Below are 14,469 nucleotides of genomic sequence, written 5' to 3'. Positions count from 1 at the left end.
CATTTTATTGGCATAGAGTTGCTTGTAGTAATCTCTCATGATCTTTTGTATTTCTGCAGTGTCAGTTGTTACTTCTCCTTTTTCATTTCTAATTCTATTGATTTGAGTCTTCTCCCTTTTTTTCTTGATGAGTCTGGCTAATGGTTTATCAATTTTGTTTATCCTTTCAAAGAACCAGCTTTTAGTTTTATTGATCTTTGCTATCGTTTCCTTCATTTCTTTTTCATTTATTTCTGATCTGATTTTTATGATTTCTTTCCTTCTGCTAACTTTGGGGGTTTTTTGTTCTTCTTTCTCTAATTGCTTTAGGTGCAAGGTTAGGTTGTTTATTCGAGATGTTTCCTGTTTCTTAAGGTAGGATTGTATTGCTATAAACTTCCCTCTTAGAACTGCTTTTGCTGCATCCCATAGATTTTGAGTCATCATGTCTCCATTGTCATTTGTTTCTAGGTATTTTTTGATTTCCTCTTTGATTTCTTCAGTGATCACTTCGTTATTAAGTAGTGCATTGTTTAGCCTCCATGTGTTTGTATTTTTTACAGATCTTTTCCTGTAATTGATATCTAGTCTCATAGCGTTGTGGTCGGAAAAGATACTTGATACAATTTCAATTTTCTTAAATTTACCAAGGCTTGATTTGTGACCCAAGATATGATCTATCCTGGAGAATGTTCCATGAGCACTTGAGAAAAATGTGTATTCTGTTGGTTTTGGATGTAATGTCCTATAAATATCAATTAACTCCATCTCATTTAATGTATCATATAAAGCTTGTGTTTCCTTATTTATTTTCATTTTGGATGATCTGTCCATTGGTGAAAGTGGGGTGTTAAAGTCCCCTGCTATGAACGTGTTACTGTCGATTTCCCCTTTTATGGCTGTCAGTACTTGCCTTATGTATTGAGGTGCTCCTATGTTGGGTGCATAAATATTTACAATTGTTATATCTTCTTCTTGGATCGATCCCTTGATCATTATGTAGTGTCCTTCTTTGTCTCTTCTAATAGTCTTTGTTTTAAAGTCTATTTTGTCTGATATGAGAATTGCTACTCCAGCTTTCTTTTGGTTTCCATTTGCATGAAATACCTTTTTCCATCCCCTTACTTTCAGTCTGTATGTGTCTCTAGGTCTGAAGTGGGTCTCTTGTAGACAGGAAATATATGCGTCTTGTTTTTGTATCCATTCAGCCAATCTGTGTCTTTTGGTGGGAGCGTTTAGTCCATTTACATTTAAGGTAATTATCGATATGTGTGTTCCCATTCCCATTTTCTTAATTGTTTTGGGTTCGTTATTGTAGGTCTTTTCCTTCTTTTGTGTTTCTTGCCTAGAGAAGTTCCTTTAGCAGTTGTTGTAGAGCTGGTTTGGTGGTGCTGAACTCTCTCAGCTTTTGCTTGTCTGTAAAGGTTTTAATTTCTCCATCAAATCTGAATGAGATCCTTGCTGGGTAGAGTAATCTTGGTTGCAGGTTTTTCTCCTTCAACACTTTCAATATGTCCTGCCACTCCCTTCTGGCTTGCAGTTTCTGCTGAAAGATCAGCTGTTAATCTTATGGGGATTCCCTTGTGTGTTATTTGTTGTTTTTCCCTTGCTGCTTTTAATATGTTTTCTTTGTATTTAATTTTTGACAGTTTGATTAATATGTGTCTTGGCGTATTTCTCCTTGGATTTATCCTGTATGGGACTCTCTGTGCTTCCTGGACTTGATTAACTATTTCCTTTCCCATATTAGGGAAGTTTTCAACTATAATCTCTTCAAATATTTTCTCAGTCCCTTTCTTTTTCTCTTCTTCTTCTGGAACCCCTATAATTCGAATGTTGGTGTGTTTAATGTTGTCCCAGAGGTCTCTGAGACTGTCCTCAGTTCTTTTCATTCTTTTTTCTTTATTCTGCTCTGCAGTAGTTATTTCCACTATTTTATCTTCCAGGTCACTTATCCGTTCTTCTGCCTCAGTTATTCTGCTATTGATCTCATCTAGAGTATTTTTCATTTCATTTATTGTGTTGTCCATCATTGTTTGTTTCATCTTTAGTTCTTCTAGGTCCTTGTTAACTGATTCTTGCATTTTGTCTATTGTATTTCCAAGATTTTGGATCATCTTTACTATCATTATTCTGAATTCTTTTTCAGGTAGACTGCCTATTTCCTCTTCATTTGTTAGGTCTGGTGGGTTTTTATCTTGCTCCTTCAACTGTTGTGTGTTTTTCTGTCTTCTCATTTTGCTTATCTTACTGTGTTTGGGGTCTCCTTTTTGCAGGCTGAAGGTTCGTAATTCCTGTTGTTTTTTGTGTCTGTCCCCAGTGGCTAAGGTTGGTTCAGTGGGTTGTGTAGGCTTCCTGGTGGAGGGTACTAGTGCCTGTGTTCTGGTGGATGAGGCTGGATCTTGTCTTTCTGGTGGGCAGGTCCACGTCTGGTGGTGTGTTTTGGGGTGTCTGTAGACTTTATGATTTTGGGCAGCCTCTCTGCTAATGGGTGGGGTTGTGTTCCTGTCTTGCTAGTTGTTTGGCATAGGATGTCCAGCACTGTAGCTTGCTGGTCGTTGAGTGAAGCTGGGTGCTGGCGTTGAGATGGAGATCTCTGGGAGATTTTCGCTGTTTGATATTATGTGCAGCTGGGAGGCCTCTTGTGGACCAGTGTCCTGAAGTTGGCTCTGCCACCTCAGAGGCACAGCACTGACTCCTGGCTGCAGCACCAAGAGCCTTTCATCCACAGGGCTCCTTAATTTGGGATGATCCGTTGTCTATTCATGTATTCCACAGATGCAGGGTACATCAAGTTGATTGTGGAGCTTTAATCCGCTGCTTCTGAGGCTGCTGGGAGAGATTTCTCTTTCTCTTCTTTGTTATCACAGCTCCCAGGGGCTCAGCTTTGGATTTGGCCCCGCCTGCGCATGTAGGTCGCCGGAGGGCGTCTGTTCTTTGCTCAGACAGGACGGGGTTAAAGGAGCCGCTGATTCGGAGGCTCTGGCTCACTCAGGCCGGGGGTGGGTAGGGAGGGTCACGGAGTGCGGGGCGGGCCTGCGGCGGCAGAGGCCAGCGTGACGTTGCTAGCCTGAGGCGCGCCGTGCGTTCTCCCGGGGGGGGAGTTGTCCCTGTATCCCGGGACCCTGGCAGTGGCGGGCTGCACAGGCTCCCCGGAAGGGGGTGTGTATAGTGACCTGTGTTCGCACACAGGCTTCTTGGTGGTGGCGGCAGCAGCAGCCTTAGCATCTCATGTCTGTCTCTGGGCTCCACACTTTTAGCCGCGGCTCGCGCCCGTCTCTGGAGCTCTCTTAAGCAGCGCTCTTAATCCCCTCTCCTCGCGCACCAGGAAACAAAGAGGGAAGAAAAAGTCTCTTGCCTCTTCGGCAGGTCCAGACTTTTCCCCGGACTCCCTCCCGGCTAGCCGCGGTGCACTAACGCCCTGCAGGCTGTGTTCACGCTGCCAACCCCAGTCCTCTCCTAGAGCTCCGACCGAAGCCCGAGCCTCAGCTCCCAGCCCCGCCCGCCCCGGCGGGTGAGCCGACAAGCTTCTCGGACTGGTGAGTGCAGGTCGGCCCTGATCCGCTGTGCGGGAATCTCTCCGCTTAGCCCTCCGCACCCCTGTTGCTGTGCTCTCCTCCGCGGCTCCCAAGCTCCCCCACTCCGCCACCCGAAGTCTTCGCCCGCGAAGGGGCTTCCTAGTGTGTGGACACTTTTCCTCCTTCACAGCTCTCTCCCGCTGGTGCAGGACCCGTCCCTATCCTTTTGTCTCTGTTTATTTTTTTCTTTTGCCCTAACCAGGTACGTGGGGGGTTCCGTGCCTTTTGGGAGGTCTGAGGTCTTCTGCCAGCGTTCAGTAGGTGTTCCGTAGGAGTTGTTCCACGCGTAGATGTATTTCTGGTGTATCTGTGGGGAGGAAGGTGATCTCCGCGTCTTACTCTTCCGCCATCTTCCCGGAAGTCCCCCATTTTTCTTAAAGTAAGAATGTTGAAAGAAGCAGCCAAAGGCAATATGATTTACATGACACCATATATAACCCAAAATATTATTATTATACATAATTGTGATTATCTACAGCTGTGCTAAAAGCATAAACATTTTTATAAGGTTGATATTTACCAAGTTCTTGACGGTGACTATCTTTCTCATTGTTGGTGAGACTGCAAAATGGGACAACCCTTACGGAAAACAATATGAGGTTTCCTCAAAAAATTAAAACTAGGGGTTTCCCTGGTGGTGCAGTGGTTGAGAATCTGCCTGCCAATGCAGGGGACACGGGTTCGAGTCACGGTCTGGGAAGATCCCACATGCCGCAGAGCAACTAGGTGCGTGAGGCACAACTACTGAGCCTGCGCGCCTGGAGCCTGTGCTCCGCAACGAGAGGCCGCGACAGTGAGAGGCCCACGCACCGCGATGAAGAGAGTGGCCTCTGCTCGCCGCAAGTAGAGAAAGCCCTCGCACAGAAACGAAGACCCAACACAGCCAAAAATAAATAAATAATAAATTTTTAAAAAATTAAAAATATAACTACCATGTGATCCAGCAGTCCCACTTCTGGGTTTGTATCCAAAAGAATTCAAAGCAGTATCTCAAACAGATACTTGCACACCCACATTCATCGTAACATTATCCAAAATACCCAAGATGTGAAGAAACCCAAATGTCCATCAACAGATGAACGGATAATGGGGTCTATAAATACAGTGAAATATGTCCTTCCTTGAAATAAAAGGAAACCGTGTCTCATGCTACAACATGGATAAACCTCTAAGACGTTATGGTAAGTGAAATAAGCCACTCATAAAAGGACATATCCTAGCCACTCACATGAAGTATCTAGAATAGTTAAAATCATAGAAACATACAAAGGTGATTGTCAAGATCTCCGGGAGGAGGAGGGAGAATTAGGGAGTCTCTGCTGTCCCAACCCCCGCCTGGATCCTGGGGAAGGAATCAGAACTCAGAAGCAGGGGAAGAGGCTTTGGCCAGCAGGGAAGGGCGGGTGAGCCCCAGGGTGGGTTCACAAAGGACTAGAGCATCTGAGTGCGTTAGGAGGAAGGGGCTTCAGAGGTGGGCCAGCACAAGCCATGACGGGGGCTAAGCAGGCTGCAAGGGGGGGCAGTTTGGGGAGACAGTAGGGGTCTGCGCCCTGCCCCTCATTGTTTGCTCGTCTCACGCTTATGAGCGGGTCATTTCCCCTGCTCTGATGATTCGAAGTCTCTGCCAGCACCCACAGGACGGTGACTGAGGCCTTCACACTCCTCTGCACGGATCCCAGCTCCTACCCAGATCTGGGGCCACAGACACCTCTCCCCCAACCCTGCTGCCGCTGTGAGCAAGCTGTTCTTGTGAAACGTGGTCATAGTTTGTTAGGAGGAACTGTTTTATACGGGAATACAAATCAGTGTTGATGCCAATACACACACATGTCCAGCCATGGGTGGAAAGGGAAGGGACAGTAGTTCTGGGGTGTCTTTGCACACCCATAGGCCCCTGAGGCCAGTCTCCACAGCCACAGCCAGATGGGTCCTCCTCCCTCAGTTGAACGAGATGCTGCTGCAGAGAAATCCCACAAGTTCCACAAAGGGGCCCAACTGTCATTACCCTTATACACACCTTTCACGGGTGCCCCATGAATTTCCCCGCACCCATTCCCCTTGTTGCATCCTCATTGGGATTAAGAGGTAGCTGCCTCCACCACTCTCCACATTGCAGTAATCCCAGTGGGACTAGAGGATGCTCCCGCTACGACGAGGCAGACAGTCCTGTCCCCATGGCCAAGACTTTTCCTCTCTGTTCACGCCACCCACACAGGAAACCCTGGATGAGCGGAGGGTCATCCCAGCGCCGTCACCTGGCCACTTCAGGGAAGCAGAGAGAAGCTCCATAATGACAAGGGCTGTCTCCAGGCTCCATCCTAGAAACTGGTGAGTGTCCAGAGGGCTGAAAGGCACAAAAGCAGCTCTGCCTCCCCAGAAGGTTCAGGGATGCAGAAGATGGTACAGAGGCCCCAGAAGGCCCCTAGCCAAGCAGGCTTTAGAGAAGGGGATGATGAGGGGGTCCCTGGGGAAAGTGAGAGCTGTGCGTTCCCAGGGGCAGCCTGAGGAGTCCTTGTCTATGTGGAGGAAAGGTTCGGCCACCTGTAGATCCAGAGCTCCTGTGACCTCCCTCATCCTTCCTTCCTCTCTGGATCGCTCTCTGTGGAGCAGCGCAACACGAACAAGATGACAGTGGCCTGAGAGCATTTCCCACCAAGACGATCTTTATTCACAATTGATATACGTCACTCCAAAGGTCCTGCTCCCACCCACACCTGGCCACACCCACCTCCCCCACCTCCCTAACCCCCCACAATCCCTCTCCCCCTCCCCGCCCTGGGGGTCCTGCCCTCCCTCCCTTCCCCCCACATCATCCAGGGTCAGCACTGGGATGAGGAGGAGCCCCTAGGCTCCCCTGGGGGCCGCCCTGGGGCCTCGCCCTGGAGGGCCGGCCCAGCTGTTCCCTACTGGCTGCAGTGCTTCTTCCACTTCCTACTCTTCTCTGTGACACACGGGTCACACTTTCTTTTCCTCGGCTGTGAGGGGTGAGCAGGCCCCAGAGCCAAGCCTGGCCTCCCAGACACCCCGAGGCCAGCCCCGGGGATGGGCAGCTTCTCAGCAGCGGCTGGGCGTCCACACAGAGCCCGCTTCCTCGACTTGGGAGTGGCTGGTGGAGCTGGGCTGAGGCCTCTTCTCTGATGGGAGGGGGCGTGGGGAGCACTCTGGGCCCCCCAACCTCCAGGGGAGGCCAGGCCTGAGGCATGGGCAGGACTCTGGGACACCCAGCCAGGCAGCAGGCTCTGCAGAGAGCCGAAGAGGAAGGCCAGGCTGGGGAGTTCCTCGTCGTCGTCACTGGAGCCGTCCCTGGGCCCTCGGGCCTCCCGAACAGGAGTGGCCTCTCTGAGAACAGACGCATCCCTGGGTCCCCGTAGAGGGCCAGCGCGCCTTTGACCCTGGGGAGGGGAGGGCCGTCCGGCCCAGAATGGAGAGACCTCCTGACGTCCTCGAGAGGGAACAAAGGCTTTGGGCCTGCACAGGCCAGTGTCTGTTTGGATGAGCCTATGAGGAGCCTCAGAATCAATCTCTGGTGGGCAGGCTTCATCACTGACCCCTAGATGGGGGTCTTGGTCGTGCCTCTGGGCACCTTGGCCGGCGTCGGGCTCAGAAGGACTTGAGCGCGTTCCGGGTGCACTGTGACTCGGGGCTGCCCGCACACCCTCGTCCGCTTTCAAGGCCAGGAGTCGTTTCTGCACCAGCTGGTAGGAGGGAGGAGGACAGTGTTGGCTCCACACACACGTGTGAGAGGAGGAGCCCTGAGCAGTGGGACAATGGCCCTTGGGGGAAGGAGGGGACGGGGGACCCCAGGACTCGAATCCAAATAGAGACACTGTGGCATTCCTGCCATCCTCCTGCACCTTATTCCCAGCTTTGTGCCCTTCCCTCCCCTCCTGGATCCCCATCCTCTCCTTCCTTTCACCCTGCACTGCACCCACCCCAAAACGGGCCCTTCTCCATGCCAGGCCTCCCAGGCAGGGGAGGGATGGACAGCGCCAGGTGGCCCTCCAGTTCTGGGGCCCTACCTCTCCCCTGTTCACTGGGGTCCCTCCGTGCCCTGGTCTTCCTGGGTGTCCCTTGTCTCCCGTGTTCTACTGGGGATCCCTCCCTCCTCTGGCTCCCCTGGATCACCTGGGGTCCCCCTCCCGTGGGGTCCCCTGGCTCCCTGAGTGTCCCTCTCCCTCCCCTGACTCACTTCTTCCGGGGTGAGCCCTTCCTCCTGCTCCAGCTCCTCCACTAGGGCCAAGAGATCCAGCTGTGGGTCTGGGGAAAGCAATTCTGCCAGGAATCGAGGGTGAATGACTGCCTCCACCTCGGACAGAAAGAAGAGGCTGTGAGCATCCTTGGCCAGGAGTGGCCTGTGAGACAAGAAGACCCGGAGGGAAAGTGAAAAGCAGAGACCCACCTCACTCTCCTCCACAAGGCGGGGATGATCAGCACACACACACACACACACGCACGCACACACACGCACACACACACACGCACATACACAGTCACACACAAAAGAGCACATATACAGAGGCACATACACAGACACACAAAGGCATACACACAGACAGACACAAACATGTACACACATACATCTGCGTAAACCTCCCCTAACACCAGGCTCAGGAACAAGGAGCTGAGCTTAAGTCCCAATGGCCTGAGCAGAACCCAGATCTTGGGTGCTGAGTGTTCCATGCCCTGGCATCTTGTAGACCCCAGGCTCCAGGCCTAGCCTACCTTGGTGACAAAGTCCTCCTGGGAACACAGCTTGTCAATGTAGCTCAAGAGGCCCGGGTCCGAGTAGATGCCGTCCTCTTCCTGCTTCAGCTCATTTCCGTCCTCTCCACCTTCTGCATCTGACTCGCCTGTGGCTGAGTGGCCGGGCCCCACCAGCGCATCCATGATGTCCATATACTCCCTCACAGCCTCGGGGGGAATCTCCTTGGGTGCCCTGGGCTCCGGGGGCTGCTGGGAGCTGTGTGGCTTTGGGCAGGAGGGCTGGGCCCTGGGGCCGGACAGCCTGGGAGCACAGGCTGAGGCAGAGAGGGAGGAAGGGAAGGAAGGTGAGGGACTCCCGGTCCACCTCCTGACCACCGAGCGCACGTTGGTGAGGGCATTGTTTGGGGGACATTGATGTGGGTGTGGGGGGGTCAGGACCACCTGAAGCCTCATGCACTGTTGGAGAGGGGAGGTAAGGGGGGCATCTAAGAGAGTCACAAGTAAGGAAGTGGGGAACCTCCAATTTTCTAGGGGTCTCGCCATCAAGCCCACTTCCTAGGCAGACCTTGTGTGGGGTCCTTTGACAGGGAGGTGTGAGAGGAGTTACAAAACTGACCAAGTCAATACCCCATAGTGACAAAGGGCAGCTGAGACCCCACGCCCCCACCCCTGCCTCGGTGGCTGTTTCGGTTGAAAGACCAATGCCCCTGTCTTGAAGGAAAAGGATCCACGTGGGGACAGTGGCCCACCCTAGGCCCCTGTTACCTGTGCCTTCAACTCCAGTGGGAAACTGGGTGCCTGGCTGAAGGCCCACTTTCGGGGCTGGGGGCCCCCGAGGATCCAGCTTCGGTGGGGCTGGAGGAGGCAGGTCCTGCGCGCACTGCATCCACTGCCCCTTCTGAATCTGCATCTCCTCCTCGGCCTCAAATTCCACGAACCTGGGGGGTGACGGAGGCACAGGCCACCCTGAGCAAAAGGCCTGGGTTCTGGAGCCCAACAAAGGCAGCCAAGGATGAGGGATTGGGAGAGGATGTGCCTTGGGGCTGTCAAGGCCCTGTGAGGTGCTGTCCACAGCAGAGAGCTGCTCCTGGAACTGATACAAGATCTGGGACCCTTCCTGCCTCACCAGCACTGGAGGCCATTCAACAGCATAGACCCAGGTCGCTGAATCGAACCAGGTCAACGGGACACGTGGCTGACCCAGGGGGCACCCTCCTCATGCCCCCCGACCCCATCCAGAACCACATGAAGGGCTGACAGCCAGAGGCTGGAACAGGCATGTGTTCCCCACAGGGGTCCTTGCCCGAATCCAGGACCCTGGGCTGGGACTGAGAGTCCTGGAACAGAGGCCTGGAGACAGGGCCCAGGAGAGGCTGGACGACGTGGATGCTGAGCTCAGAGGAGAGGCCTTCCTTTCCTCTGAGAGGCGCTCGTTGGTTTGCTTTTCTTTCTTAAACCAAGGGGATTACCATGGAGCAAACAACGGAAGGGCCAGAGACCCTCGGGCTGACGACAGCTGGCTTCCCCAGCCTCTTCAGGGATGCCAGTGTACCCACTCAGGCCACTTTTCATGAGGAGAGGGGGTCCCAAATCTATGTCAGTGGCCGCCAGCCACCCACCACTAAGGAAGCAGCAGGCTGGCCCGTGGAGCTCTTTCCCCGGCTCAGCCCATATGGCAGGAGTTGGACCCCAACTGGACTCACAGCGTCACCCTGCCCCATCCTAAGACCTTCATGTCAAGGCAAGGGTAGGTCAAAATCAGGGGAGGGCAGAGCTCCTGGTGGAGGAAGGACAGAAGACCCAAACTCTCAAGGTGAGGGAGGGGTTTCTGGAGGACAGTAGGGCCTCTGGGCTGCGGGGCCCCTGTTCTGAGTGACAGCCCTTCTCCTTTGTCCTCTCTGATGAGCACCCCCACGGCCAGACCCTGCCCTCACCCACTCGCCTCAGCCTCCACGCAGCCCCTGGGCCCAGGGCGCTGACTCACTTTTCCGCTATCTTGTAGTAGATCATCCGGTCAACGTTGCTTATGCGCTGCCATTCCTGCATGGCCCTGCACAGTGCCTCCTCCAGCGTCATGGTGGGCTTCAGGCGGGCCATGGATCGAAGCACTGGGCTGTAAGACCTTGGGGTCAGTGTCCGTGCCCAGCCCAGCCCCCACCTGCCTGACCCCACCCGCCAATGTGGACCACACATCACTCAACGCAGCATGACTGAGCAACAGGAGGGTGAGAGGCAGGTGTCTGGGAGGGCAAAGACAAGCCTTCCCGGCTACTGCTGTCACCGCCTCACACTCACTCGAGGATGACCATCCACTCCCAGGCTAGAGCTGGGACACTGTGCCTTGGGGAGCTCTTTTCCTCTTCAAGGCTGCCTTTTCATAAGGAAAATCACTATCATCAATGAGGCGTGGCATGTGCCAGGCCATCTGCTAACACTCCATAGATTAGCCCAAGGAGTCTTCTGCCCGGTCCTCAGAGTGAAGTGTGACTGTCCCCTTTTTACGAGGGACCGGAGGTTTAGGATGGAAATGCCTGCCAGGCTCACAACTCTAGTGGGAGAGAGCCCACGCCCTTAGGAGAGCTCTACCATCACCCTGTTCCTAGTGGAATTCTCCACAACAACGAAGTCGAGGCGTGCATTAAGCGCTCGCCTGGGCCCCGCGCTCCTCCCCCTCCTCCGAAGTGACCTCCCCCTGCCATGTACATCAAGTCCTGTATGAAAGGAGACCGCACCACAGGAGAGTGCGGCATCCACTCCTTGGCTCCTCACCTTACAGCACGACCCTCTCTGACTGCAAGTCTTCAGTCCATATTACCATGAGAATCATGGAAGAGCAAGTTGGCTAGACTCTCAGGGTGGTGGGGTCAGTTGAGATGAGGCACATTTCAGTCATGATGTCATGGCCTGGCAGGCTCACCCACATGACCGACAATGTGCCTTCTCATAGCATGGACATCACCCTCAGACCTTGCTTCCAGTATCCCTAGAAACCTAACCTGCGAGTCCATCCCCAGGTCCTCTTTATCTAAAAGCTCCGATAAGCTCACGACCCCCTGAGCGTTCACTCACATGAGAAAGCAGGACAGAGCTTCTGCATCAGGACTCTGGGGAAGGTGTCTCCGCGCCAGTGGCTTGAGGCGCTGCCAACGTCGGAAGTTACTGTACACGCTCTGGGGGTTAGAGCAGTCACCCTGCGAGGCGTAGGGCTGGTTGGTGGCCAGGCTGCCCTCCCTGGAAGTGCCATGTGGCCAAGGCCCAGAGTTCACTGGGCGAATGATAGGGGCCAGCTGGGCAGCTGGTGGTGGAGCTTGAGGAGGAAAGCCTGGGGTCCAGCCTCCCTTGCCAGCCTGAGTAACTCCAACAGCTGGAGCAGTCACAATGGTCTCCATCGCAGGGGGTGCTAAGAATACGGGTGCAGGACATGCAGCAGTCCCGCTGAGGGCCCCTGGAGCGCTCCAGGTGAGGGGGCCCTGAGTTATGATAAAGGTCTGAGTCTGGGGGGCCTCCACTGGCCTCCCTTGTGACCTGACTTGAATAGTGAGGTTGCAGGCCCCAGGGGCACTGGGTCCACGGCCACCATTAGCCACCAAAGGCGTCGTGGGGAAAGCTGGCAGCAGCAGGCTGCTGCCAGGAGGGAATGCTGGGGTGATGGGAGGTGGCAGGTGCTGCCCCCAGGGTGGCCGGTCCTGGGGGCGAGGAATGGGTGGAGGATAGAGCACTGCCATGAAATCAGACAAGGAGGCACCAGGGTTCATGATGACATCCGTTCCCAGCACTGGAGCTGCTGTTGAGGCAAAGGAAAGGAGTGAATGGAGCAGGAGAAGGGGCCAGTGGGACAGAGGCTCTCTGCGGCATCAGAGTGTAAATCTCCACAGGTGAGAGACACCTGGACAAGGGAAACTGCAGCATGCAAATGTCTTCAAGTGCTTTTCATGCCCTGACCTCCAGTTGAGAATTATTCCACTGGGGACCCCGCGCCCATCCACCAAGGTCCCTGACCCCTGCCTGCCGAGAAGAAATTGCCTCAGCAAGCATTCACTTGGAGAGCCTCCCTAAGGCGCCCCCTGGCAGCTAAGCCTCACAGGCTGTCTCCCAAGACCTGGAACTGTGTGGACATCCGCTCTGTGGGAAATGCCCCTCAGCTGGCGTACCAGCAGGTAGGGACCTCCTGGAAGGTAGGTTCTAGGCACCCAAAGGCACTGTGTAAAACATTAGGGCCCCACCTCCTGCTCAGTCCTCCTTTTCCTGACGCTCAGTATAAATCCCCTCTTTCTTGCCTAGCCTCACAAAACAAAACAAAATGCTGGAAAATATCCCTCTAATGGAATCCTGATACAAACCCATAACACTGGCCCAGAATGCACCTGCATCTCAGAACAACCCACAGCAGGTACGTAACATGGGCCAGGTCCTGCCACCCCCTTCCCAGTGCCCAGAGTCACTGTCATCACTCAGGAGTTCTCTTCCTAGGAGGTGGGGGGGGGTCTGAGAAGTAGGCGCATGTCCCTTGGATCCTGTCATTTCACAGCCAGTGATGGCTGCAGAGGATTAAACAAGGGCCAGGGAATTGTCATGTTACATTGGTCGTGGGAGTATAGACCGCCGGTGGTCCTTCCCCTTCCAGCTCCCAATAACGGAGAGACAATCTGAGAAGCAAGCATAAGCCAGGTGCCATGGCGACCAACTTGTCTGAAACACATTCCCGTTCAGGAGAACAAGGTACACACCACGGTGCACCTAATTAACCAGAATAGGTGTCATAGGACGTTTAATAGTAACACAGAAGATCGTCTTCCTGACCCTGGGCTACACTCCTTCCCCCTTTAAAAGAGGAAGCAGCCTTCCTAGACATTCCACCCGAAACAAGCCCTCTCCACATCTGTTCCCTGTCCATGAAGGAGTGACATGAAATATGAACAAACTCTTCCTCTCAAGGCAGCCTGAGGGTCCACCATGAGATACTGGACCACAAAAGGAAGAACAATTCAGAGCAACTCAGGAACCTGAGCCGTCTCTGAAGTTACACGGTTGCCCATCCCCTGTTGAATCCAAGGCAACAGTTACCTGAACTGAGAAGTGAGCTCTGGGCTGGGAGGAGTGGATGAGGTGTGGGCTGCGGCAGTTAGAGTAACCTCCTTCCTAGCTCTCGGAGAGGACACTTCACTGCAGGTGTGGCCACACACAGCCCCATTGAATAGTTTTCTCACCGAGACCATCTCTCCCCAGGGCCCCCTGAGATACAGTATGCTCCTGTTCAAATCCCTTTGAAAGATATGGTGAGGCAAGCTTCAGGTACCTCAGGAACACAATACAGGTCTAGGCTTTCCTCATGACCCTCCCTGTGTCACCACCAGGACATCACACACATCCTTACACACACGTTTCAAAGTGGCTTGTCTCCCTTCTAGAAACAATCAACCGTCTGCTGCCATCCTTTCTCCATAGCCAGGGCAATTCCTCTTGATCCACCTCCAATGACCCCTCCTCCCCAGTGCAGTCTCAGGTTTCTTCAGGCTCCCCAGTCTCCCCAGGTGAAATGTCGTTGTGGGTCCAGTGCTCTCTTCTCCCTCTACTTCAGTCCAACTATGTGCCCACAGTGAAGTGTCACGTATGAACCCGAAGGATGTGAGAGATGGCAGGGTCTCTGAGAACACATCCCCAGCCTATAGGCTTACCTCCTTCTGAAGCCATCCTGCAGGCTTGGGCACGGACTACTGCTGCCTGGTAGCCTCAATGAGAAACGTCAAGACCAGGACCCAGAGAGCGACCTGCTTCAGCAGTTGCTCAGGATCCAAGGAGAGCCACGTTTAAATTTAAACAGTAGCATGTGGGCTGAAACGTTCTGCAGTGGGGGAGGGGCAGACGGCACGTGGGTCCCGGTGAGGCGGGGTGGGGGAACATTCCACGAGGGCTCTGGGAGGTAGGCAAGAACCGGAAGTTCCTTCCACCTCACACAGTGGCAACACAATTGGCGTGTGCCTCTTTAGGCAGTTTATAAACTTTTTGATTCACGGCACCGACGTTGGACATGACGGTCCCTTCCTTTCACGTCTTTATCCATCAACCTAGTTTTGTGTCCCTCAACACACTCAGCTTCCTACCTGGCTCTTGACTTACTTCAACAGAGACTAGACTTTCTGAACAAAATACCCAAGTGTTAGTCTGATAAACACTTGGGGACTTATGGCCACATGGAAGTGAGTATTTG

At 53.5% G+C, this 14,469-nt stretch overlaps 1 protein-coding gene across 1 annotated transcript; it reads right to left on the bottom strand.

Moving 5' to 3' along the window:
- Positions 1-6,460: 6,460 nt before the first annotated feature.
- On the bottom strand, positions 6,461-14,209 carry LOC113616693 (NUT family member 2G-like; the record flags this gene model as incomplete). Its single annotated transcript, XM_027100090.1, has 9 exons — positions 6,461-6,949; positions 7,106-7,252; positions 7,747-7,863; positions 8,280-8,525; positions 8,634-8,717; positions 9,076-9,199; positions 10,246-10,374; positions 11,331-12,045; positions 14,131-14,209. Coding segments are annotated over 9 exons (2,130 nt in total), but the record flags the coding sequence as incomplete, so codon positions are not given.
- Between the last annotated feature and the right edge of the window lie 260 nt (positions 14,210-14,469).

The sequence above is a fragment of the Aethalodelphis obliquidens genome, unplaced genomic scaffold (genome assembly GCF_003676395.1).
Source record: "Aethalodelphis obliquidens isolate GAN/ISIS:26980383/991018 unplaced genomic scaffold, ASM367639v1 scaffold353, whole genome shotgun sequence".
Classification (NCBI taxonomy): Eukaryota; Metazoa; Chordata; class Mammalia; order Artiodactyla; family Delphinidae; genus Aethalodelphis; species Aethalodelphis obliquidens.
Note: the sequence above shows the minus strand (reverse complement) of the source record. Positions and strands in the feature narration are given on the sequence as shown.